At 40.2% G+C, this 27,569-nt stretch overlaps 1 protein-coding gene across 2 annotated transcripts in view; it reads left to right on the top strand.

Moving 5' to 3' along the window:
• Nucleotides 1-27,569, top strand: part of LOC144535342 (nesprin-2-like) — a 43,240-nt gene that overhangs the window by 4,969 nt on the left and 10,702 nt on the right. For both annotated transcript variants that reach the window (XM_078277760.1, XM_078277762.1), the window contains exons 5-13: nt 3,531-5,598; nt 6,662-6,996; nt 7,632-7,776; nt 10,405-10,605; nt 11,503-11,762; nt 12,253-12,412; nt 22,857-23,012; nt 23,589-23,729; nt 25,680-25,856. In XM_078277760.1, the coding sequence (XP_078133886.1) occupies nt 3,531-5,598; nt 6,662-6,996; nt 7,632-7,776; nt 10,405-10,605; nt 11,503-11,762; nt 12,253-12,412; nt 22,857-23,012; nt 23,589-23,729; nt 25,680-25,856 (3,643 nt within the window). The remainder of the gene's footprint in view (nt 1-3,530; nt 5,599-6,661; nt 6,997-7,631; nt 7,777-10,404; nt 10,606-11,502; nt 11,763-12,252; nt 12,413-22,856; nt 23,013-23,588; nt 23,730-25,679; nt 25,857-27,569) is intronic.

Raw genomic sequence — 27,569 nt, forward strand, 5'->3', positions numbered from 1 at the left:
GTGATACGGTTCACAAAACCCACGGTTCGGTTCATATCACGGTTTTAGGGTCACGGTTTTCGGTTCTGTACGGTTCTTGTTATTTTTTCTTTTAATCTTTAACACTCCAGAAATATACTTCAGCATATGATATATAGCTTAATTATCCACAATGTAGGATACAGTATTAAATAATTATATTGTTATATCATGTAATCATGCACAAACTGAATTTGACTTGACTTTAAGCACATTATTGAGACCATCTCTGAGGAAAGCTAGCTGAGATTTTGATACAGCAAGAGGGAAGACATTGATGATTTCAACATGCTTTTCATTTATTTGGCAAAAAAAGGAGAATGTGTATTGCCATCTACAGGAACTTATGTGCCTTTTTAGCACATGAAGATTGAAATATTACAGATTATCAATTGAAATAACTTGCATTTATCAAACTGCCAACTTCAGTGTAGCTCTTACAAAAATGTATCCTTTAAAAGAAAAAGAGAGGAACTCTTAAAGCTCTCTCTTTTGAATAAGTCAGAATACGTTAAACATAAAAACAGTTTACATTGTTAGTTAATTTCCTATCCTGGCTTGGGCTGGGACACACAGTCATACGGTTTGATAAAGTAGTTATTGGATTTATCATTGCACTTACAATAACGAGTGTAGCTGTCAGGTCCTCCTTTATACGTCTCATCTCCGTTTTTTTCCTGCATCCACCGTGTGTGTTTGTGTGTGCGTTTGTGTGCATGTGTCAGTCGCGGGGAGAACTGAGCAGCCCCGCCCGCTGCAGAGACCCGACAGGATCTAAACTGCAGCCGCTTCAGCAAATTTAGAGTGAAAAAACTTTACAGTACATTGATGTTAAAATTAGGGCTGTCAAACGATTACAAATTTTTAATCGCGATTAATCGCTGAAGTTCTATAGTTAATCACGATTAATCGCATGTTTTATCACAATTAAAATTCTATTATTTTGCATTTTAGAACTGTTTTTAAGTACATAATAACAATGGAAAGCAATTCTTACCAGTGTATCTTGATTGGGAATCAAATGAATGCAAAGAAAGTGACTTTATGAACTTGACTATTATTTATTTACTGTAAACAAATGTGTGAATCTGTTATTATTACACAATTCCTACAAGTACCTAACCTAACTGAGATGTAACACTAACACTTTGCTTATACAGTACAAACAAAATGATCCAAAAACCAGATGCCACAGCAGGACATTTAACCTTTACATTTTTAACAAGGATTGAGAACAATTGACTGAGATTGAGAACACTAACAACCACCGTTAAGGCAAACGAGTGCAAAGTCTAGCCAGAGTCAATATAGTGTTTAGTAACTCCTAAATAATTGTGATTACTCACTGACGTCCAGTGATCACCGGTTAATGAGACAGCGTTTGCACTTGGCAGCAGTTGCAGTTTAGCTGCTTTGTCCGTGTCATACAGGCTGTGTATGGTGAAACTACTGTCCCCCTCGATGGCAATGTAGAAGTTGTTCAAGAGGCTCTTTCGCGGTTGTGTCTTCGACTATATTATTCAGTGGTGCATGGTGGTTTATGGGATGAGTAGTTCCTTCACTCTGAAATGAAAATATGTACACAGTCTTGTACCTTTGACTTGTTTTTTGATTTTCTCTTCGTTTTTCCACTCGAAATGATATGTTGTATGCTTACGAGTCATGTCACGTCTGGTTAGCCTAAGGCATGGTCTAAGACTCTTTATATAGGGATTTTTCCAGACATCAATGGGAGAAATTAATGGGAAATTTACTTCCGGAACCTAGAGGTCTCTCAGAGGAGGGCGGGACTGTTGAGGGTCTATAGAGAACTAAGAAGGAGCAAGACTGAGTCGAGGCTAAAGGGGGGCAGAGACCGGAAGAACTCTACAGGAACTTATGTGCCTTTTTCAGCACATGAAGATTGAAATATTACAGATTATCAATTGAAATAACTTGCATTTATCAAACTGCCAACTTCAGTGTAGCTCTTACAAAAAATGTATCCTTTAAAAAGAAAAAAGAGAGGAACTCTTAAAGCTCTCTCTTTTGAATAAGTCAGAATACGTTAAACATAAAAACAGTTTACATTGTTAGTTAATTTCCTATCCTGGCTTGGGCTGGGACACACAGTCATACGGTTTGATAAAGTAGTTATTGGATTTATCATTGCACAATAACGAGTGTAGCTGTCAGGTCCTCCTTTATACGTCTCATCTCCGTTTTTTTCCTGCATCCACCGTGTGTGTTTGTGTGTGCGTTTGTGTGCATGTGTCAGTCGCGGGGAGAACTGAGCAGCCCCGCCCGCTGCAGAGACCCGACAGGATCTAAACTGCAGCCGCTTCAGCAAATTTAGAGTGAAAAAACTTTACAGTACATTGATGTTAAAATTAGGGCTGTCAAACGATTACAAATTTTTAATCGCGATTAATCGCTGAAGTTCTATAGTTAATCACGATTAATCGCATGTTTTATCACAATTAAAATTCTATTATTTTGCATTTTAGAACTGTTTTTAAGTACATAATAACAATGGAAAGCAATTCTTACCAGTGTATCTTGATTGGGAATCAAATGAATGCAAAGAAAGTGACTTTATGAACTTGACTATTATTTATTTACTGTAAACAAATGTGTGAATCTGTTATTATTACACAATTCCTACAAGTACCTAACCTAACTGAGATGTAACACTAACACTTTGCTTATACAGTACAAACAAAATGATCCAAAAACCAGATGCCACAGCAGGACATTTAACCTTTACATTTTTAACAAGGATTGAGAACAATTGACTGAGATTGAGAACACTAACAACCACCGTTAAGGCAAACGAGTGCAAAGTCTAGCCAGAGTCAATATAGTGTTTAGTAACTCCTAAATAATTGTGATTACTCACTGACGTCCAGTGATCACCGGTTAATGAGACAGCGTTTGCACTTGGCAGCAGTTGCAGTTTAGCTGCTTTCTCCGTGTCATACAGGCTGTGTATGGTGAAACTACTGTCCCCCTCGATGGCAATGTAGAAGTTGTTCAAGAGGCTCTTTCGCGGTTGTGTCTTCGACTATATTATTCAGTGGTGCATGGTGGTTTATGGGATGAGTAGTTCCTTCACTCTGAAATGAAAATATGTACACAGTCTTGTACCTTTGACTTGTTTTTTGATTTTCTCTTCGTTTTTCCACTCGAAATGATATGTTGTATGCTTACGAGTCATGTCACGTCTGGTTAGCCTAAGGCATGGTCTAAGACTCTTTATATAGGGATTTTTCCAGACATCAATGGGAGAAATTAATGGGAAATTTACTTCCGGAACCTAGAGGTCTCTCAGAGGAGGGGCGGGACTGTTGAGGGCTATAGAGAACTAAGAAGGAGCAAGACTGAGTCGAGGCTAAAGGGGGGCAGAGACCGGAAGAACAGGAGTGTTGAATATTTCTAAAGCAATATTTTGTTTGTTAACATTAAATGTAATGCAAATCTCAACATACTTATATCTTTAACAACTGTTAAAGACTTAACTGTTTTTCTTTCAGGTCCCCAGAGGAGAGCAGCTCCAAGGAAGCAGAGCGACTGTGCTCCTTACAGAGGAGTATGGAGGAGAACAGAACAATACTGGGGGAGTTGCTCGTGACCCATACCAAGTTATACCCCCACCTCAGCTGGTCTAAGCGAGCACTCGCACAGACTGAGCAGAATAACCTGCAAGAGAAGTGGAGAGGCCTGGAAAGAGCTGTGGAGAGGACCTTGTATCACACAAATGTCCATTTTCACGAGACCAGCAGCCTTCAGTCGGCAATATCAGATCTTCAGGAACATTTGGAGACAATCGGCAAAGACCTTGAAGCCAAGTCTCCTTTAGTTACTCAGTGGAACTGCAAGAAGGCGCAGCAGCTGATGGTGGCAAATGCTGAGGTTAAAGCTGCCTGGCAAAAATACCTTCATCTGCAGCAGCTGTTGGAGGCGCTACTCCTCGGTTCACAGAGGGAGAAGGATACAACAGAGATACAGCAGGGGCTTCAGAGCATCAAAGACCAACTTTGCCACACCGAGGAACTAGTGTCCTCTCAAACTCTGAGCAGCAGCAACGCCGTCATGGAGAAAATCATGGTGGTGATGAGGGATGGCCTCGTCTGGGCGAAGCAGACAGAAAGTGAGATTGATGGCCGGAGGGAAAGGGTCGCCCTCCTCCCCGAGGAGGTGCACTGGCAGCTCAGAGATCTGAAGAAGCTGCAGTCTAAGGTCATGGCCAAACAGGGCCAACTGGAGACACTGGTGGAGGAGGTGACAGAGCTCCTACCACAGCTGGACCAGGCTGAGGAGATGCCCATGGTGCACTCCTCTCTGAAATCCCTCCAAGAACTCTCAAAGTGGACATCTGAGAAGCTAGCCAAGGCTGTTAGAGAAATAGAGTCTGGACTGCAGACCAGAGAGAAGCTGTCAGAGCAGATTGCTGACCTAGACTCCTGGGTTTTGGCTCATCTGCACAGAGAGGCCTCCAGGAGTCCAGACAGTGAGCTGAGGAGCCCTGCTGAACTGGACCGCCGAGGTCGTCAGATCCAAGAGACCCTGGCTGAGGCGGAGAAGCAGGCCGCTGTCTGTGAGGCTCTTCTAATGAAGAGTAAAGACATTGCCTCTGAACTCAGCATCACAGAGAACTGTCAGCTTTTAGACAAGCTTACCAACCTCCAGGGGGACATCAGAGCCATCAGCAGCTATGAGAAGGCCAACAAAAAGGACCTGGACGAACTCACCCAGACTCTAGATTGCAGCAAGAAAAACCTGGTCACTATAGAAACAAGCCTGAGGCAGATGTTAGTAGATCTGAGTAGATACAGGTTCCCCATCACAAGCGAGTCCCTGCAAGCTTTGGAGCCTTCCAAACACATGATTTTGGAGCACAAGTCCCAGGTTGACCTTCTGCAACAGTGGATTCCCCAGGAAAAGACGAGGGAACTGTACTCAGTCACTTCTGAACTTCTCAGCAAAATGGTCACCCTGGAAATGAAAGCCAGAGGCCATGAGAGGTACCTGAACAACAGGCAGTGTGTGGAGGACCTCAGGGAGAACGTTCAGGAGCAGGTCCGTCAGGCCAAAGACGACAGCCTGTCGCTGGACAAGAAGTACCAAGTCTGTCAGACCCTCCTCGTCCAGCTTCCTCTTATAAAGTATATGTCTGAGGAGGCTGGCTCCAAACTCCAGATGATCTCCACTGATCTTTACCCATCACAGCTGAGCACAGAGCGACAGAGACTGAAACAAAACGAGGGGAGCCTTGACACCTTGGAGATGATGCTCTACAACAACCTCAGCATCATGGAGTGGAACCTGCTGAAGGATCTGGACCTGGACTCAGAGAAGGCAGCCACTCAGGCCTTCCTCTGGAAGAGCCAGCAAGAGCTCCAGAAACTCCCCATATTGGAGCCAAATGAAACGGAAATTAACAACGAATACCAAAGGCTCATGTCTTTGAAAAAGACTGTAGAGTCCAGAATGAGAGCACTGGAGGTTCTAGAGCAAAAGAAGGGAAAGAGACAAGGACATGGATCCCAAGATCTGATAGACTTAAAGAATGCAGTCTTCTGTGAATGTGACTCACAAATGGCAAGTTGTACTATTCTTGTTTGTTTTTTTTACGAAAAAAATGTTTTGATATTGAAATGTTTTTATAAGTTTGCCAATGACTTTTAATTAAGTTTAGACAATTATAGAAGCATTTGCAAGTTAATTTACAATACCATTCTGTGTCTGACGACTATTTTAATCATCATTACAAAGCGAAACCCACCCATCCTGTACTCTGCAGTTTAAACAAGTTAATTCCATTATTTTCACATAATAAAATAGTGTTCTGGACATAACTTGTGTGCCTCAGTCAAGGCACAGGCAGTCAGCTATTTTCCAGACCAGGTCCACTAAATAACTAGTTTAGTAACAGATTCAAAACATTTGACACCAGGTCAGAATCCAAGCTATATCTGAAGCTAAAATCTTACTCATACTGTACTTGGCACCAGTGATGTAGTACTCAAGACCGTCTCAAGACGACCATCTTGTCCTACATTTATTTTACACATATTCTGATTCATGTGTTATCATTACCGTGATGGGATGTAAAACTACCTGCTTCAAAAGAAACCAATAGCTTGACATTTCTAATTTGACATTTGTTACTGTTAACCGTCTCCCCACCCCGCATTCCCAAGAAAGTGAATGCGGGAGACAGAAGAAGAAGCTCTAGCTGTCTGGGAGATGTCAGCCAAATTGTGAATGAAAAATCTAAATTTGTTTTCTGTGGGTGTTTTTATGGGAATGTGGATCTTTCAGATTAATTTGAGGAGTCCCTATTTTATCATGGCATGCAGTGTGGGACTCGCACTGGTCTGGTCTTGGTCTTGACTAGGTCTCAACCCCTCAAAGTCTTGGTCTTGTCTCGGTCTAGATACACTCTGGTCTTGGTGATGAATTGGTCTCGGTTTAGGTAGTCTTGACTACAACACTACTTAACACAGTTGTGTGCACACTCTGTTAAACAAAGCTGTGATGAATTCTAATTGACATGAATAATATGGTCAAAAACATCTACAAAATGGACTGACAACTGGAATGCTATAGCCCTAATGTGATTAGAGTGTTTTGTTAAAATTGTATGTTTATTATATTTTAGGAGAACGTCTGCCAGGCCAAGGAGTCTCTGAGAGGCTACACATGTGCTGTTCAACAAGCAGCACAGTTCCTGAGGGACATTGAGGTCTCTCTGCTGCCACCGCAGGGCTCTGCTGGACTCTGTTCTGGACGGCTGGAGGAAACCCGGCAGGCTTTGGCGTCACTGCAGCAGCAGTTCCAGACCCATGTGGAGCGACTCCAGAGCCAGGTTACCCTGCACCCTTACCTATCCCGCCAGAAGGTGGAGCAGCTCCAGGAGAAAATTCTCAGCCAGCTTCTGGTGAGGATGTCCACTCTTCAGGCAAAGGGACACATACGACTGGAGTGTCTCAGCAGGTAATAGGCTCACAGATAAAAGTCTGATTACTCAATATTCTCATAAAAGTCTTAAAGATGCCAGTTTGTACTTGTATGTGCAAAGAAAAAAACTAAAATGTATTTTATGTCCTACTTTGGTAGCCGCACAAACCACTCACCCCATGTGATTTTTTGATCATGTAGGGCTGGGCAAAATATCAATATTATATCGACATCGATATACGAGGCTAGATATCGTCTTAAATTTTGAATATCATAATATGATAAGTGTTATAAAGTTATAAAGGCTGCATTACAGTAATGTTATTTTCTGAACTTACCAGACTGTTCTAGCTTATCTATCATCTGCCTTTACCCACTTAGTCATTGTATCGTAAGTTGTATTGTAAGTTTACAAAATGCATTAAGGTATACTTTTCAAGAGTAAATAAGATAGTATATATGTTTTGTGAAGAGTACAAAATCTGCATGTAATGACAACGTTGAGAAACATTTAACAAACTGGGCCACAAAACACACATTACCTGGAAGAGACTCAAAGACCTACCATAGATATCCAGCCATTCTGTCCATTCAAATTTCTTTTTGCATGTGAGTTGAAGCAATATCTTCTTCTTGTTGGACATTAACAGGTATGAAATTCTGTCTTTCAGTTGCAGAGAACATCACAGAAAATACATCCAGTGCCAAGATGAGATCATCCAGTATGTGAAGAGCGCAGAGAACAGCCTCTCCCAGTTCATCTGTCAAAAGGTCACCTGTCTCGCTGACTGCACTGACCAGCAAACCAAGCTCAGAGTACGTATCAGACTTCACTACTCCGGGGACACGTATTATTCACCACTTTATGTTTTGAAGTAAAAGTTATCTCAGAAAGTGAGATCAGTAAAGCATTCAAGAAAAAATTAAAAAAACTTGTAATGATGTTACAAGGCTAAGCTAACCTAGGCTCGTAGAACAAAGAAATACAGCTACTAAAGGCTAACTTAGCTCGTAACATTAAATATATTGTCTCCTATCCTACATGTGTGCATTTAACGTGAGAGTGAGAACAAAGCTGGCCTGGATGAGAGCATATCTTTCCCACTCCTAGTAGGGCTGTGTATTGACAAGAATCTGGTGATACAATACGCATCACGATACATGGGTCACGATTCAATATATTGCAATATATTTCGATACTGTGCGTAAGGCAATATATTGTGATTTTTTTAAAGTATAATTTTAGAAAAACTAATATTTAAAAAACGACATGATGTTCATAAAAGTCAAAGAAGTTTACTTTAGGTAAACAATTCAGTACACAGAAAATCAAACTGCCATTTTGGGATTGTGGTTTACAGGTTCTTAGTGAGCACATTTTTAAATGCTAAAGTAGGCCAAAGTTCAGCCATAGCTACATTGTTACCTTCTAGCAAAAAGTCAGGCACTGCTAGGCACCAAGGGGGTAAGCCTCTCCCCGGAACGCCTAGCTCCTATGGCGCCATTTTGATGCTACCAAGCCATCACCTCCCGTTAGCATTCCATTGACTGCCATTCATTTTGGCACCACTTTGACAGCAAATAACTTTACATCTAAAGCGTTTAAAGACTCTATTTGGCCATTGTTTATTTCTAAAGAACACGACAATGTATAAAAGGCTCCATTACCTTGTATCTCACGTTATGGCTCCGTAGTAGACATTTTTGTAAAAATAGGCTAACCATGTCATAACCACGGGACTTACTGTCACATAGTAGAGGAATTACCGTATAGTACAGGAGAAGCTCGCAGGCAGTTTTGACTTACATTAGCTGTTTAAGTTAAATTACTAATGTTAACTAGCATTTTAGTTAGCAATAATTAGCCTGTGCCTATGTTATCCCTTACATATACCTACGCTCTCCATCTCTGTAAGATTGGGAATGATTGAGATTTCTCTTGGCACAGCTACCAGAAGACTTACAACTTTCAGACTGCTCACGTCACATCTACATCTTCGAGCTCAGTTGGAGGCTGCGCAGTAACGCTCAGCCATCACCGGAAAAGTGCTTCTAATATTCTTCACTGGTCTCTGTCCAGAGCAACGGAATCTGTTGGTCCAGTTTATATACTGTCTATGCTAGGCACTGTTAGGCAAGGACACTAGTGGTGCGTCTCAGCATAGCCATCTAGCGGTAGGGGGTTTAAACACAACATAAACGTGAACCACTGTCTTACATGAATATTTTTGAACGTAAAAAAAAACAAAAAACGATATTGCCTTTTTGGAAATTGATACAGTATTGCAAAATAAAATGTCGCGATACTCAAGTGTATCGATTTTTTCTTACACCCCTAACTCCTAGAGGCGTTTGTGCTGTGTTAAACTGACTCACTCAGCCACTGTGTCGTTCCGCGTTCTGAAGCCGGGCCTGCTAGCGTCGGTCATCTGGAGCTCCAGCATCTCTCGTTGACTTCTCCGCGAGCCCACTCCTTGGTATATTAGTTCAGGTTTTAAAAGGTATATTTTAGTGCTGTCAGTTAAACGCGTTATTAACGCCGTTAACGCAAACCCATTTTAACGGCATCAATTTTTTTATCGCGAGATTAACGTTCTTTTTGGCCTAGCAAACTTTGTAGTTTTTTTCACATGCTGTTGCAACAACTAGTAACGTTAGAAAAACTACAACACCACACCGGATCTAGCTAGACCGGAAACAAAACAACAGGCACGCCGCACACACTTGTTTGGGCTTGCGAGCCAGCCAAAGAGTACTAGGCTAACATTACGTTTTGAGCGAGACGAAAATGGATGCCAATAAGATTCTGAATGGAAAGTTTACTTTTAAAAAGTTGCCAAATGGTTCCATTGACAAGACCAAAGTGATCTGTGTGTTTTGTCGTTGTGAACTGAGCTATCCTCGCAGCATGTCCAGTCTGAAATACCACTTGATGCCAATTCTCTGCCCCCTCGTCAAAGCCAGGCCGATCCACTTTTCCATGTTGATAAGAGCATTAAAATGAGAAAAAATAATGGGACAAAAAGAAATCAAGGGACATTTAGAATAGATAAAAATGTGCGATTAATTGTTAATTGTAAAAGTTAACTATGACATTAATGCGATTAATTGCGATTACATTTTTTTATCGTTTGACAGCACTAGTATATTTACAAAAAGTTGTGTTGTGGGAAAACAAGAAAACGTCTCTTCAATCATAAACAGTCTTTCTCTCTCTCTCTCTAATGTTTTCCGTGTGAAAAGCGTGGCTTTCCAGCGTCAGCCTGCAGCGTGCTTGCTTCCTTCTTCCTCCTTCCGAAATCAATCTCAATTTGAATCTCCTCCACAAGTCTGCAGTACTGGATTATAACAGCGTTCAAACACCTCCCGCCCTGATTCGTCACGTCAGTACTAACTACATTCACTGACAGACCTGTCGTAACAGATACACTCTCTCGTGTGCAGGTTCTGTCTGAGGATCTGGAGTCCCGGCAGAGTCGTCTGACGGAGCTGAAGGAGTGGTGCCCAGAGCAGAGCTGTCGTGGAGGCAGGGAGGCCGCTGTGGCTGCTGTCTGGAAACGCGTATCAAGACTACATTGCTGCACACAACAGCTGACAGCTCGTAGTGAACGGAGGATTGCAGAATGGAGCGAAATCACTAACAGTGTAAGTAACGGTACATTACAGTGTATATAAAATCTGTAAATATCTGGGATGAAACGGCAGCAGCAACTGATTGAATGAATATTCAGTAAGAGCAGTGTGAAGTGAAGCTAGCGGTATGTGCTACCATTGTCAATATGGGAGTTAATAAAAGTGTGCTGGCGTCGGTTAAGACTACGGAGTTTTTTTTGTTTGTTGCTATAGTAATTAGCATGCATTAGCTTGGAGGGCTAACTTTGCTTGTTTACTTTTTTAGGTGAATGTCTTTGTCACTCTAAACGTCCCACCTAAACCCATTCAAAAACCTGCCAGTTTAATAAAGCATTGCTTAATACTCTGTATTACTATATAAACTATATAAAAAAAGGAAGGATAATCGATTAACCAAATCCGATTCGACTGACAAAAGTCTGAGTCGGGTACAGCCCTATTAATTCCCTGTTAAGCTAAACTAAAATACCATTTTATCTTGCAAATGCCACTACATATTTATTTTACAGACCCGCGTCAGTGTAGATTTCATGTTGCGGCTTTCGTCGCAGTTTGTCACTTTGCCTAAGATTGAGTGACAAGTAGTACTCGCCCTGTTGTTTATTTGGTTACCATGACTTCGCGAGTGATGACGTCCTGTTACTGTTCCAGTTGCTCACCCTAAGGGGAGAGAGAGCTGATGACAGTTTGCTTGAGTTCAGTAGAGCACACGGCTCTGCAGAGTCGTGTAATTACGACTTTATGACTTTTCATAAACAGCTGTTGTGCGTCTGCCCTATTTCTCAGCAGAAGTTTTACCGTGGTGGGCCACCGCGGTAATATCAACATAGAGTAAACGCTGGTTATTATTGTTTGCTCATATTACTAAGAAGAATTATTAAATTATTAAGACTCTGTCTCTGCTCTCAGGTGGAGAAGGCATTGGCTCTCTTGCAGCAGGTGGAGGTGGAGCTCCCTGATGGCTCCCGGGTAAAGGCCTCCACCGAGGACCTGCAGGATCTGCTGCAGTCCTGGGAACAGTACCAGGACAGACTGGACTGCGAACATCGAGCCCTGTCGGCACTGGAACTGCGCGCTGCCAGGCTGCTGGGTGTCCCTGTCCACCTGGAGCAGGCTCCGCCCACTCCGCTCTGTCAGCAGCTGCAGGCCATACAGGCTCGATACGGCAGGTAAGGTGCTGTTTGAGGTGCACTTCATAACTTAATTTACATTACTGTGGCTGAAGATTTCTGGTAAACATCTAGTCCAGTTCTAAATCCTTTGACCCTTATATTTATATAGAGGATAATTTCCATCAAGTGTTAATTTCCTGCATTTCCTGCCTTTAAGTCTCATTTTCCTACAAACATTCCATCGCTCTCTTTTTGTAAATGTATAAATAAACAAAGAACTCAATTACCCATAAGCTCTGCTACGCCTGAATAAGCAATCAGAGGAAAGTGGGTCGGTCATAGCCTGCAGTGCCTCTGAGGTTGGGCAGTATTTAAATACATTTAAACTGACAGTACTTAATGCCATTAGGCTCAGTGTTTTGAATGTATTGGTAGATTTTATTCTCAATGCAAACTCTCACTTTTACTGATTTAGGGTAGGAGGCTATACAGTTGTTAAATCAAATTGTTTGAATTGTTGGATGTATGTGTTTGTGTGTTTTCCCAGTGTGAAGCAGAGAAGCAGGGAGGGTTTGAAAGCAGCCAGGATGGAGCTGGAGGAGAGGGAAAAGGTCCAGGTGGAGCTGCAGGGCGTCCGGGTTTGGTTGGAGGCTGCAGATGGTCTTCTGTCAGAGATGGAGCTGAGCAGCAGCACGGAGGAGCTTCAGGTGGGACTCCTCTGTTTACAGAAAACCAGAGGTGCAGCTCTTTTTAAAAACAGTTTGCAGTGGTTTGCAAACTATTTCTAGTTGAACATTAAGTATACTTTGAGATGCTTTTGCTCTCACTTGGTAGGTGTGTTCATACATTCAATACAACTCAAATCACTGTTGTTGCTCTATGAGAATCACTTCACAAGGACCCACAGAACATTGCAAGAGGATTTTCAATCTACCTTCTTTTCCATATGTAACTAACGTAACTTAAAGCATCAGTGAGAATATCACAATAACCTGTATTAATCATATTTAAGCACTAGAAATCAGAATTAGGTTCGGCTCTTAAAGTGAATTGGCTACGACCACTGTTTGAATAGCAAAAGCAGTATCAAAACATTTATTTTAACATTCCACAAGGATTGTGAATCATACATAGGAAAAAAAACAACAACAACAATCAGAAATCCCCGCAAAACAGTCAGTCAGTTTAAAAGAAAAAAATCAGTCCAGTCAATTAGTTCAATGTTCAACTCAGTTGAGTTTTAGTTCAGTTCCTGTGTGGTTTGTTGAATAAAAGGCCTTGTTTCAAATCACTACCCGGGCAGTGTGTGATAACATTGGAGATCTCATAAATCTTATCTGTATGATGTATCCAAAAGCGTGCACTCTACCAGCTCGGCAGGTTGATGGCCACTGGTTACAGTCACACTCCAGAGTCGCTGAATCACTGCATCACTGGCTCGCTGTAGAATCTCTCTCTCTCAAAAGTGGAAGAATATGCACAACAACAAAAAAACAATCTGCATACAGCAATGCAAAATATCTAATTAGTAGCTGTACATGGCTTTATCACTAACATATTCAAAATCACTGTAACTCAAATTCAATTCTATATCACTCAGTTTAAACATGAGCATAATGCACTGTGTAACATACCACCTTAAATATGACTTAAAACACAGTCAGTAAAAATACACGTGAATAGAGCAAAGTGCTACATTTTACAGGTTTAAACATGTCTAATCTAGAAAGTTACTGATTATTAAAATCATATAGCCACGAATAGGACGGCAAAAGACGTTGCAAACATTCTTTATGACGGCTCTAAGCCTCAAAACATTAGCCCGTTAGAGTAAACTCGTAGCTGAATACATAAATTCACGTTACACCATCTCATCATTAACAACGCACATGTATGCAACAAAATGGCATTCCAAATTGCAACGGTAGATTAGCAAAGATAAACATATCAATCATCTCCGACTGTTTTTTTTGTTGTTGTTTTTTAAATGGTCAAAGGACATAACAGGAACAGCAAAGAAACATAAAATGCACATAGTATATTAGGATAGCTTATCTTTCTGGTTTTAATCAAACTAAGGTGGCATACTAGCAAGTAGTTTCCCTCCTGTTGTACTCACCGGAGATTCTTAAACTTATCCAAAGGGGGAAAAAAAGTGTAAATAGCAGTTCACAATAACTAAGGCTTCTTTGCCACTTTTACTAGCTAATATTAATACTGAAATTGATTCCTCCTGTGTGTTAAGTGGTCCGTTTCACTATATTTATCTCACTCTGTCTTCCTCTAACGATTCACTTGACAAGAGAGGGGAAAAAGAAAAAGGAGTCGCTCATCTTCTTTAGCTACGCAACATAGAGTGGCTCAGCCAACAAACATGAAGCAGCGCCATCTAGGGGAATGGAGAATCACAGCAATTGCAATACTTTGGCCCTGTGCATTTTAGGTGGGCTACACATATATAACTTGCTTTGTTTTGGCGAGGCTTTATGTGACTTTTGACTTGAAAAACAAGTCTCACGATTATTGTTGGTACCAATTGTCAGATGTCACACTGTTTATCTTGGAAAATGATACAGGATGTGATTTTAAGAGCAGATATGTATGCTATGGCAGAAAAAAAAAAACATTTAATTAAATTTCTGTAGGACTTAAAATGTAAGCATTTCTCAATAAGCAAGCAGCCCCCCAGGATTCCTGGGAAGACCTCTGGGTGTCTCCAGACCCCACAGAGGTCCTTCATCTCAACAACACATCACAGTGTGCTCAGAGTTGGAGTGTGTCTCTCCCTGCAGCCAATAGCCAGTGGAGTGTAAATAACGAATCTCTAATGAGACGACAGTTTCATTGTTTGAACTGAAAACACAATGATGCATTTGCACACACTCTAACAACATTATAGTTCTCTGCTATTTCTATAAAGAGCACATGAATGTCTTAACATTCAGCCCAAAGACATCTCAATAGCTACACACTGAAAATTATGCATTTTAAACATTATGACCAGTCTAATTACCATTGCATACAGTGGGTTGTGTAGCGTAGTGAAATTTATAAAAGTAATTGTGTGCACATCCCACCTTCTGGCAGGTGCGGGACAAATCAAAGTACTTAAAACTAGAACAAATGTAATGTCCGCAACACTGCTTTAAACTCCCATATTTAATATAAATGAAACGTTTCGACCCTACTGGGTCTTCTTCAGGCAAATGGTGAACACATTTGATGAAGGGATATATGTAGGGCTCACATTCAGCTGACACACCATCTGGCTTCAATTAGTCTGATTAGGTCTGAACGGCCCAAAAAGCCCCACCCATGACATTTTCATAGAGGGTTTCACCATATACGTCTCAAAAGAGGGGGGGGGCTTTTTTAAAATACAATATATCCAAAAAGGTACATGGTGTTACTATGCACAAAAACGGAGAAAAAAAGGAAAAACATTCAGTAGAGGAAACAATTCCATATAAAGCTACCACAGTTAAAGAATTAATGTACATTACCCCACACATTCATAAAATCTGCTGCATTAGTACTTACAGAAACAGACAATATCTTACATTTTATATAAGAAACATACAATATCTTTTTTTTTTTTTTATTACTTTAGTTTTTATTGAATTTTCAGTACATTATAACAACTGAACACAGTCACCTCAATTAGTGAGTGATATATGGAAAAAAAATAAAAAATAAAAAAAATAAATAAAAAAACAGGTCCTGTGAGGAAAGGTGATGATAGCCACAAAAATAGAAATAAAATGTATACATTTCAAGTCGCTGCTTTATCCACTAATGAGTCCAAGCTGTGAACCAATGCCCTTATGCTTTATTTAAGTAAGATGTCCACTTCTGCCATCTTTTGGCATATAAACCTTATCTCAAACCTAGCAAAAAAGTCAGCCTTTTCATTGCCCTTATTTCATGTATGACCTCAAACCATCGTTGCCGTTTAGGACAATCGGGCTTATACCAGTTTCTGGTTATGGCTTTCCTCACTGCCGTGAGGAGTATCTTCACCAGGTACCTGTCCCTCTGTACTGTTACAAGTGAAATATGACCCAAGTACAAGACAGTGCATACGAAAGGAATCTTATAGCCAAGTACATTACTCAACACTAAATGTACATCCTCCCAAAATGACTTCAATTTTTCACAACTCCAAAAAACTCCAAAAAATTGTCTCCAACAGGGCTGGTGTGTTGAAGATGTTTTACTGCTAATCTTAGGTGTAATAAAGAAACGCACCAAATTTTTCCAGTTAAACACCCTCAATTGTTGTGAACTTGTGGAAGTATGTTGGGTTTCACACATATCGTACCATACATCTGATGAAATTTCCACTTTCAGTTCCTTTTCCCACCTTGCTTTCAAATATAATGTTGAGTTGCCCCTACATTCCATAATTCTTTCATAAAACAGAGAAATGATTTTAATGCAGTTACTATTCGGTCTATAAGCATTCATCATATATCTTATAACTGGATTAAATTCTTGTGAGTTCTCCATTTTCAATTCTTTGTTGTAGTAATCTCTAAATTGTATATACCTAAATAAATCCCGATTGTGAAGGGAAATTTTTTCTTTTAATGTTTGGAAAGTCTGTAATTCCTTGTTGTCTATTATCATACACACTGCCTTAATACCTTTTACTGCCCAATCCTAGAATATGGCATCATTAACTCCTGGCTTAAACTGGGTGTCAAAGGCTATCCATCTAAGCACTCTCTGGTCTTTCCTTAGTTTTAGCTGCCTCTCAAAGTTAAACCAGAACTCTAGAGCACTAGAAGTTATAGAGTCTATTTTTTTTTTTTTTGAGTCTCGACTTCCTTCCATCTAGCAAAATAGTTGTCATTACACCAAAGAAATAGGGGCCGGAACTGAGCTGCATAAAAATAGTCTTTAAGATTCGGGATCGCCATCCCTCCTTTATGTTTGGCCAACTGAAGTGTTGCGTATTTTACTCTAGGCTTCTTTCCATCCCAGATAAATCTAGAAAAAGCATGTACCAGGCTAAGAACTGATGTTGAGGGACCTCTACTGGCAAGGCCTGGAATAGATATAGTAATCTAGGCAAAATGTTCATCTTAATTACGCTAATCTTACTACTAAAATCCAATGGGTGCGTAGACCATCTTTCAATATCTTTTTTAATATTTTGGTTAATTAAATTATAGTTTACCTCATATAATTTGTTTAGATTTTTAATTATGTTCACCCCTAAGTACTTTACTGATTCCATATCCCAGCTTACATCATATCTACATCTTATTTCCTTTGAAGGAGTATAGTTGAATGACAAAAGTTGTGTCTTTGTAATATTTATTTTATAACCAGCATAATAACTAAGATCCTCTAGGATTTCCATCAGTATAGGTAAGGAGGTCTCAGGGTTGATCAAATGAACCAAAATATCGTCTGCAAATAAACTAATCAAGTGATCTTTGTGTCCAATTTTAATGCCTTGTATTTTTCCATGTTGGCGAATTGCCTGGGCCAGGGGTTCAATATAAAACGCAAATAGTGTGGGACTGAGACAGCTACCTTGTCTAGTGCCCCTCTCCAATGTGAAAAATTTAGACAATGAGCCGTTGACTTTTATTCTTGCTGTCGGTTGTTGATAAAGTGTTCTAATTATCCCTATTGATTGTTCGCTAAAGCCAAATCTATTCAACGTTTGATATAGGAAGCGCCAATTAACCCTATCAAAAGCCTTTTCGGCGTCAAGGTTTAGTAGTATTGCAGCTTTATTTTCCTTTTCTATTCTATCTATCAAATGTAGCGTCCTTCTGATATTGTCATGTGTTTGCCGGTTTTTAACAAACCCAGTTTGGTCTTCGTCAATTAATTCCGGGAGAAGGTTCTCAAGTTTTTTTGCAATAATCGCTGTGTACAGTTTATAATCCACGTTGAGAATTGAAATAGGTCTATAGCTACTGCAATATTCCCTGTCTTTACCGTCCTTTGGGAGTACTGTAATGAGTGCCTCTTTCCATGATGGGGGGAGTTTACCTTCTCCTTTAATCCAATTAAATGCTTTCAGTAGGAGGGGAGCTAGCTCTTCTTTAAAGGTTCTATACCACTCTGCTGGAAAACCATCTCTACCTGGAGTTTTACTTGACTTTAAGTTGGCTATTGCATTATTTATCTCTTCCAGTGAAAACTCTGCTATGATACAATCATTTTGTCTCTTGCCAATACGAGGTAGATCCAGATCGATAAGAAATTGTTCCATTGCTTCTACTTTAGTACTGGAGGTTTCGGTATATCGTTTTTTGTAGTAGTTTAGGAAAATGGCTTCTATTTCTACTGGATGATATTTAGTTGATTTGTTTCTGGGTCCCGCAACTTATGTATGGTACTATCCGCTTGTTGTTTACGTAAACGTCGGGCAAGTAATTTAGTTGCCTGAGGGCCTGATTCGTAATATGTCTGTTTGTAAAAACGAGCTTTCTTCTCAACATTTTGTTCTAATAGTTCATTAATCTGTTTCTTTAATTGATGTATTTGCACTAAAAGTTTTGGATCACTGTTATTTTTATGTTGCTGCTCCACATTAGATAGATCTAATAGAAGGTTATTATATTCCAAGACCCTCCTCTTTTTATTTGATGTTGTTAAGGCAATCAATTTGCCACGAGTCACTGCCTTCAGTGAGTCCCATAGTATAGATGGATCCACCTCCCCGTTGTCATTAATCTTCACATATTCTCTTATATCTGATTATATTTGTTCTACAGCTGCTTTGTTATTTAATAAGCCTATATTTAACCTATACCCCGTATTCCGCCTCCTACCTTCTAGTTGAACTGTTAGATATAGTGCACTATGGTCAGAGACGTCAGTTACTCCAATTCTACATTCCCGCACCCTATAATAATCACTCTTTGGCATAAAAAAAAATCTATCCTGGAATAGGTAGAATGTGGGGCCGAATAATGGGTATAATTCCTGTCGAGTGGACGAGTACACCTCCAGATATTCCCATATATTCCCTCCGATTTCATCCCAGGCTGTTTTGATAAATTTTGATAATTTGCTTTTATTTTTCTTTAGACTAGTAGTGTCCAGGCAGTGATTCAATACTATATTAAAATCGCCTCCATATAAACAGACCCCCTCTGCTTTCAGTGCAATTACATCCATTAGTGATTTGAAAAATAGTTTGTTACTATTAGGAGGTGCATAAACATTTACTAAGGTTACTATATCCTCTTCAATCCTTCCCTTTACAATGAGATATCTACCCTCGTTTTATTTCCTTAATGACTTTGAACTTAAGTGTATTTGCAATAAGAATAGCAATTCCTCTCCTGTGACTTTGCACAAATGAATTATAGTAGGTATTTTTAAAACCAAACAGTTTACATTTTTCATGCTCTTGCTGAGAAAGATGAGTTTCTTGCAAAAAGTATGTATATGTGCGTTCTCTTTTTTTAGTTTGGCCATTACCTTAGACCTTTTAATCGGGTTTCCCAACCCATTCACATTTAAGGACAGTAACTTCACTTCATTAGACTGCATCACAGCTGGGCTGAAAATATCTCACACCATTATGTTCCCACAGGCTAAACATTGAAACCATAAGTAAAGATAACTGGAGCACAATAACGTGCTTAGAACAGATTAGAACAGGCATTATAACAAACACAAAATAAGACCTCCAAAGTCTGAAGAGCATTCTTCAGTTTTAAGTGAAGGGGGAATGATACCTTTTACAGAAAAAGGGCCCCCTCCCAGTTAGTCCGCTACAGGCTGTCTCTGAACTTAAGTGCGCGCCCGTAGGCAGAGCTGAACTCTCACTGCTCCCGCGAGTCAGCACATGAATGCAATATAGTATATTATGGGACAGTTATTTACCGTCTGTTTTGAAACACTACTGCTCATCCCGGTGGCTACGCTGAAATTCCTGGAGGCGCACTCTAGCTCGCCTGGCACTACTCTCAAGGTCTACACCAATGTGCGAACCCACTTTCTGCCAGGGTGAAGGTCGTTGGAGACGCTCCATCAGATGTTTCCTACCAAGCGGTTTCTCTGGCACCTCCACACTGTAACCCCGCTGTCGGACCTCCTGCGCTGCCTCCCAGGCACTGCTGTACACCTGCACACCGCTTTCCCAGTGGATACGCATCCTGTTAAAGGGCGTCTGGAATCGGATGCCTTTAGTGTCTTTCTGATGCCAGCGTATGCCTTGCGCTGCTGGAGAACGGTGGCCGTATAGTCGTGGACAAAAAACAGCATTTTCTCTCCTATTGTGATTTTCTGTCACCATGCATTCTGGATAACCATCTCCTTAGTACTGTATTGCTGGAAATGAATTATAATAGATCTACAACATTTTTTATAAGAATGGTTTTTATATCAAATTCTTCATTAAGGCCATGAGGAGACATTGTGTTTAGATAATGAATCCAAAAGGTTTCCCACTGGAGGAGCCTTTTATCCTGGTCTCCCCCTCTAGGAGGTTTGTTGACTCGCTCCACCCCTATGTATCTGAGGGCCCTGACATTATGCCCTGCCTGTTTAAAGTCCCTTGTCCCCTGTTCTAATGGTGCTTCTGTGTTCACTGATTCGAATTAGATAAATAACATGTGTGGTGCTACATGTAATAGCACCACCAAATGGATGTTATTTTACCAGTGTGTGGATGATTAAAGCTTTTACATTTGTGCGTATATGAACACTGGGCGCAACTACCACATTTATAGTTACCATCAGGCATAGTGAGAAAGGAAGTTGTGGGTTGCGGACATATGTCATTTTTAACTAAGCGATCTCTTAAATTAGGAGCACGCTTAAAGATAAGCTTAGGTTTTTCTGGAAAAACTTTCATTAGTCTAGGGTCCGAATCAATGCAGTCAATAATCAGAAAAATATCATCAATAAACCGCTTGTAGAATAAGATCTTTGAGTAAAATGGATTACTCTGATGCAACACAAATTGATTTTCAAAGAGATCCATATATAAGCAGGCATAATTAGGAGCCATCTTAATTCCCATGGCAGTGCCTTTTTTTGGTATATAGAAGTCATCTTGAAAACGAAAAAAGTTGTTGGTCAGAACTATATTAGCCAAGTCTAATATACAGTCAGTGCTGGGTTTTGGCTCAGCCTGATTTAAAGAGAGAAGTGTAGCATAGTGGCCTCAAATGATGGCCAAAAGCGCTTGTCTTTTACCTTGAACTGTTTATCGCTCAATATACTGTTGTATGTTGTGTAAATTTCTCACATATAAGCTTTAAATCATTTACTGTAAATAATGTAAATAGAACGTTTTAACCACACTATACTGTTTTTAAACTAAACAACATGAATTGCTTATTAAATTGTCCAAACAAACATTTCACAACAGGTAGTCTTTGTTTTAATACAATTATTGTGTTAATGAAGCTGATAAAGCTCAACTGGTAGCTAGCTTACAAAGACTAAGTAAATGACAAGTTTTTCATAGGTGTTGGTTTCAATATTAAAATTGAATGTTGAAAAAAAGGCTATTAAAAACAATCAAATTTATTAATTTACAAGGGTCCTCGGATCTAAAGCTTTTCAAAGTTATGAAAGCAAAGCAGAGAGAGAGAGGCTGTTGACTGCGGTGCTGTTCGCTTCTATGAACCCACCAACCCCAGAATCACTCTGCCCTTTGTCCCCAAACCTGAGCAGAGGCCAACATCTCCCGCACGCGCGCACACGCACGCACACACACACACACACACACACACACACACACACTTCTTTTCCCATTTGCAGAAGGTCTGTGTTGATGAAAGACACCCCCCCCCCATCACTCCCACTCCCCTCACCCCTCCTCTTGTACCAGACACCTTTTGTTCAGTGTTGTAAGTGGATCTTCCAGGTGTCCTTTGTAGCCAAGTCATTCCATGGACACACACACAATTCTACTGTACTTGTGAGGACATTCATGGACAAAATAAATTCTCTAGGCCCTAACCACAATGCAAACCTAATTGTAACCATGTCTAAACCCTCAAATAGCCCTTTCAAGAAGTGAGGACTTCAGTTAACAAAAATGTCCTTATCTTCCTATAATGCACAGACTTTCCTAAAACGTCCTTCCTTTAGCAAATTGCAAAAGACTTTCCTAAAAATCTTCTTATTTTTCTAAAATGTCCTCACTTTAATTATATGTACACACTTTCCTAAAATGTCCCCAATTTCTTACAATCTACAGATTTCTTAAAGCATCACCATTTTCCTAAAATTTACAGACTTTCCTAAAATGTCCCTACTTTTTAATTTCTTAAAATACAAATTAGTCCTCACAAAGACAGACACACATGAACAAACACACACTCATGCATACACACTTTGCACTCACCGTGTCCCACTCTCTTATGCAAAACTGTCTCCGTATACCCTCTCTTCCTCCCATTTTTTGTAACACACACACACACACACACACACACACACACACACACACACACACACACACACACACACACACACACACACGCTCGCTCACTCAGTTTCCCGTAGTGATAACAAGATGCACCTCCCTCTTCAGCAGACCATCGGACGCATTCAGACCCAGGTAGTCTCCTCTGTACACTTGCACATTTGGATTTTCTTATCATCTTATTTAATGTCGGCTAGTATTGTAAAGAATAATCTTGTTGAACTGAAAATAGTTCACTTTAACTATTGGGGAATTGAAGGACTTTGAAGAGGCTCTGTGTGATGAAAGCAACATAGGGGAGAGAGAGAGAGAGAGAGAGAGAGAGAGAGAGAGAGAGAGAGAGAGCGCTTATGAGCTTGTTTGGTGAGAGATGTAGATAATATCAGTGTCTGTGTCCTTTTGTTTCAAAATACTGCAAGATTTTCACTATTTGACTGAAAAATGACATCCTTCCTGACTGTTAAAGCTTGTAGAAGAGTGAGGGTTAAAACTGACTGCAACCATCTGCTAACAAGTATTTTTTGAAGTAAGTGTTGGCTTTCACTAAGCTGATTTGTGGCACTTTGCAAAATGTCACAAAGAAAATCAATAAATATTGAGAAGTTTTTATTATCGCTGCGGAACACAAAGCTTTATCGGCCTTTCAGTTTCCTCTTTCAGACATAGACTTAATAATTTTCCTTATTTGGTTTTCCATGTCCTGTTCATTTACACAACTCTTCTCTCTCTGGTTTTAGGAGGTTCACAGCGAGCTGTGTAACCAGAAGGCTTTGCTGCAGCGCATCATGGAGATCCTGAAGATGAAGTACTCAGACATGTACACTCTGGTCCCGCTGGAGATCGACAGCCAGCTACAGGAGGTCACACAATCATTGCAGCAAGTAGAAGTTAAGGTACACAAGACTTTGATTTTAACATAGCTGATGTGAAGTGCAATAATTCATTTGGGTTTTTAGCAATGAGCACAACACAATAAATCACAAAAAAACACAAAGTGGAAAAGTAGGGTTACAGAGTCTTGTTACCGTAATACAGGGAAGGGTGTTACACATTGGAATTCCTGCAAAATAATATAAGATAAGATTGCCTTTATTGTCATTGTACATGGTAACATACAACAATATTTTGGAGAGCTGTTCAGTGAAAGACAGTTTTAAAAAACAAAACAAGACATCAGGGCATGAGATTTAAAATAAATAGATGAATAAATAAGAATTGTACATGAGAGGGGGGCAGTGATGAGATAAAATAGCAAGTGCATTTCATAATTAAAAAATGTTACAGTGCAGTGTACGAAATTAACAGTTACTTAATAATTACTTAAAGGAGATTACAGGAGGAAAAGGAAAGAATGATAATCAAATGTTTGGGACAACAACAAATCCAAGACTTGTATAGATCTGGCTTGAGAAGCAAAACATGTTTCCTTTTGTTTTCCTTGTAACATCCTTTTGATGTTTGTACTTGAGGTGGGAGAGGCAGTGGAGCAGAGTGGTCCCGTCCACAGGCTGGGGGCAAAGCTGTCTGAGGTCCAGGCTGGCCTCACATCAGTTCAGAAAAGACTTGACCAGAGAAGTCCCAATGTGACTGTGGCAAAGATCACTCAGAAGGTGGGTAATAACCTGGCTAGATCATTACCACTCTGACATCTGACTTAGTACAGATACTAGAATAAAAACATTTCTGTGCAGTGTGCAGTTTAGCTAGATGATGATCTCACGCTCAACAATGTTTACCCCTCATGATCCTATAGACTCTGATATACAGGTGCTGGTCATATAATTAGAATATCATGAAAAAGTTGATTTATTTCAGTAATGCCATTCAAAAAGTGAAACTTGTATAATGTATACATTCATTCCACACAGACTGATATATTTCAAGTGTTTATTTCTTTTAATTTTGATGATTATAATTGACAACTAATGAAAACCCCAAATTCAGTATCTCAGAAAATTAGAATATTACTTAAGACCAATACAAAAAAAGGATTTTTAGAAATGTTGGCCAACTGAAAAGTATGAACATGAAAAGTATGAGCATGTACAGCACTCAATACTTAGTTGGTTCAGCTCCTTTTGCCTGAATTACTGCAGCAATGCGGCGTGGCATGGAGTCGATCAGTCTGTGGCACTGCTCAGGTGTTATGAGAGCCCAGGTTGCTCTGATAGTGGCCTTCAGCTCTTCTGCATTGTTGGGTCTGGCGTAGCACATCTTCCTCTTCACAATACCCCATAGATTTTCTATAGGGTTAAGGTCAGGCGAGTTTGCTGGCCAATTAAGAACAGGGATACCATGGTACACGTTTGGACACCATGGACCACATCTTTTCCTTCCCTTCGCCTCTCTATTAATGTGTTTGTACACAGAGCTCTGTGAACAGCCAGCCTCTTTAGCAATTACCTTTTGTGTCTTGCCCTCCTTGTGCAAGGTGTCAATGGTCGTCTTTTGGACAGCTGTCAAGTCTTCCCCATGATTGTGTAGCCTACAGAACGAGACTGAGAGACCATTTAAAGGCCTTTGCAGGCGTTTTGAGTTAATTAGCTGATAAGAGTGTGGCACCAGGTGTCTTCAATATTGAACCTTTTCACAATATTGTAATTTTCTGAGATACTGAATTTGGGGTTTTCATTAGCTGTCAGTTCTAATCATCAAAAGTAAAAGAAATAAACACTTGAAATATATTAGTCTGTGTGGAATGAATGTATACATTATACAAGTTTCACTTTTTGAATGGAATTACTGAAATAAATCAACTTTTTCATGATATTCTAATTATATGACCAGCACCTGTAGTTTGAGAGAGAAGAGGACGAAAAAAAACTTTAAAGAAAACATTTTATTTATATTGGCCGCCACTTTTCAAAAGGCTTTTCACATTAAGATAACCATTACACAATACAGAATCAATAAATTAACAGCAATAAAGTAGAAAACGTGCCATCAGAAACAATCAAATCAAAGAAGGTGGGTAAAAAGGACATATAGAGAACCTCAAAGTCCCATTGACACCTCTTTCCTCTGCAAATCTCACAATTTGAAACTGCTGCTGAAAATGGGCGAATCTCAACAAAGCTAAAAGTTGACGTCAATTCCTCAACTCCTACCTTATTTGGCTCTACCTTCTATCTTTGTAACGCCCTGAAATTTACATAGGCCGCTGACTGATCTGGGACCAGTTTGTCTTGTGAATCTAGGTTGCGCAGATCTCAGAAATTGTATTCATTGTTCATCTACTATTTCATCACTAAATTCACTTCTGAGACTTTTTTATGCGAGAAATCAACTACGTATGGGCCGTTTTACGAAAATTGATGGCTATTGCAAATTTTGTCCGACTGTGTGTCAGAGTTCAGGAGCTCTGCAGGCTAACGTGACAGGGGCCGGTGCTGCCCGGGTTGCTGCCTCGCCGCCCGGCCTTACAAATCTAACACTTTTGTCCGATTTCAATTCAATGCATTTTTGTGAATTTGAGGGGTCTCGTTAGGAGGAGCTGATAGTGTCCCATTCAATCCTATGGGAAAAGTTCGCCTGACATCTGATTGCATGTGTGTGCTCAGCGTGTGTGGGATGAGTTGGACTTATGGCACTCGTGCGTGGCAGCGCTGGAGGTGGACATGCAGGACTTGGAGAAGCCAGAAGAGGTGCTGACCCTCACTGAGAGACTGGTGGAGGTCCAGCACCTCCACTCCCAGTTGGCCAAACAGGCGGAGCAGAGGACCACCCTCCTCAGCAAGGTCAGGATGCCTTTGGCTCCCTTCAGCCTTCTTTTTCTTTTACAACTGCTTGTATCTTGGAACAGTGGAAAATGTCCCAAACTTCCTCCCAATTAATTGTGTTCCCCGTAGGGCTCAGCTCTCGTTCCCATTTCTTTACTATTGGGAGTTCTCCTATGGATACTTGCAACAGCTTAGCATAAATCTTGGACACTAATCCTCTCACAGGGAAATCAAAAAAACATTTAATGACTGGGTGCACCTCAAGACTGTTTCCCCATGGCACTCCATAACATTTTAGGGCTGATCTTAAGCAAAGATAGAAGTAAAAGAATGTCCTGGGGACCTCAAAACTAGCTCTAAGACTAAAACTCAACATACCTTTCTCATTGAATAACTGATCTAGAGTATGAATACCTCTGTCCCTCCACTGCTTACAAGCAAAAGGTTTGTTACCAGACATTAAGTGTGTTTTGTGCCATATTGGGGTATTCACGTGCCACTTATTGGTGTAGCGCAGGTGCTCCTCCACCTGTTTAAAGTTGGCCAATGTGTTAGCATACACTTTTTTGGACAAACACCTGCAAAGGCCAGGTCTTGTAGTCTTAGACTTCCAATGAGGTTTTGCTCTATTCCTCTCCATGGAACTGTAGATGAGGGGTCCATCCACACTCTGAGGGCCTGTAGCTGAAAGGCCTTGTGATACATTTTAAAGTTGGGGAGGGCCAGGCCTCTAGTGTTTATGGTACGTTGTAAGGTATAGTATTTTAGCCTAGGTCGTTTATTGTTCCAAATATACCGCCGAATTAAAGTATCAAGTTTCTTCCTGAAATTTATTGGTGGGGGAAGGGGATCATTGAACTTAAGAAATTCACACAGGGAGCTATGTTCATTTTAACAACAGCAATCCTGGACTGCAGTGACACCGGCAGCACGGTCCACCTAGCCAGATCCTTTTGAACATTACTTAACATAGTTTCATAGTTGTCCTGGACCACTCGCTGTAGTGATGCATGTATGATGATGCCCAAATATGTAATTTTGCTTTGGGTTGGTATTGTACCACTAATAGCTGATGTCACATGCCTGTTGTTCAATAGAAGAATATTAGATTTATTCCAATTAATTTTATAGCTGGAGATTGTGACGAAATTCAAACTCAAATTCAAATTCACACTCAAATTTTGCTCAAAATTTGCTCAAATTTCTTCTGGTCGTTAACACAGGCACTCACCATGTTTCTCATCTGCCTGTTATCCCCCTGCGTCTTGTCCATTCGTTGCATCAGCTCACGTACCGTAACTCCCTGTCTCTCAAGCTCTGTCCTGATGTGTTGCAGCGAGGTATTCATTTCTGCTAGCACTCCCCTCACTACACTATATAAATATATATAAATATAAATAAAACGATTGACGTCGAAGAGGAAGGAATAGACCTGGTTTTTCAATGAAAATAAGGAGGTAGGTGAAGAGCTCTAGCACTGAGCGACCATTGCGGTTGATGGTCACGTGACCTCCCCTTTCCATTCATTTTGGCACTGAATCGCATAACATTCAAGCAAACATTTGCAAACAAAGTTTGATAGCCAAAATGGATCGTGCCGTCTACCTACAAATGATTGATATTGCAGAAGTTGTAATGTGCTTATGTGCCAGCTGATAGCGACATATCAAGCTATAATAAGACAACAACCACGCTATCAAAACATCACTATAATTTATGGCATTTCTTAGG

Source organism: Sander vitreus, chromosome 20 (genome assembly GCF_031162955.1).
Source record: "Sander vitreus isolate 19-12246 chromosome 20, sanVit1, whole genome shotgun sequence".
NCBI classification, from domain to species: Eukaryota; Metazoa; Chordata; class Actinopteri; order Perciformes; family Percidae; genus Sander; species Sander vitreus.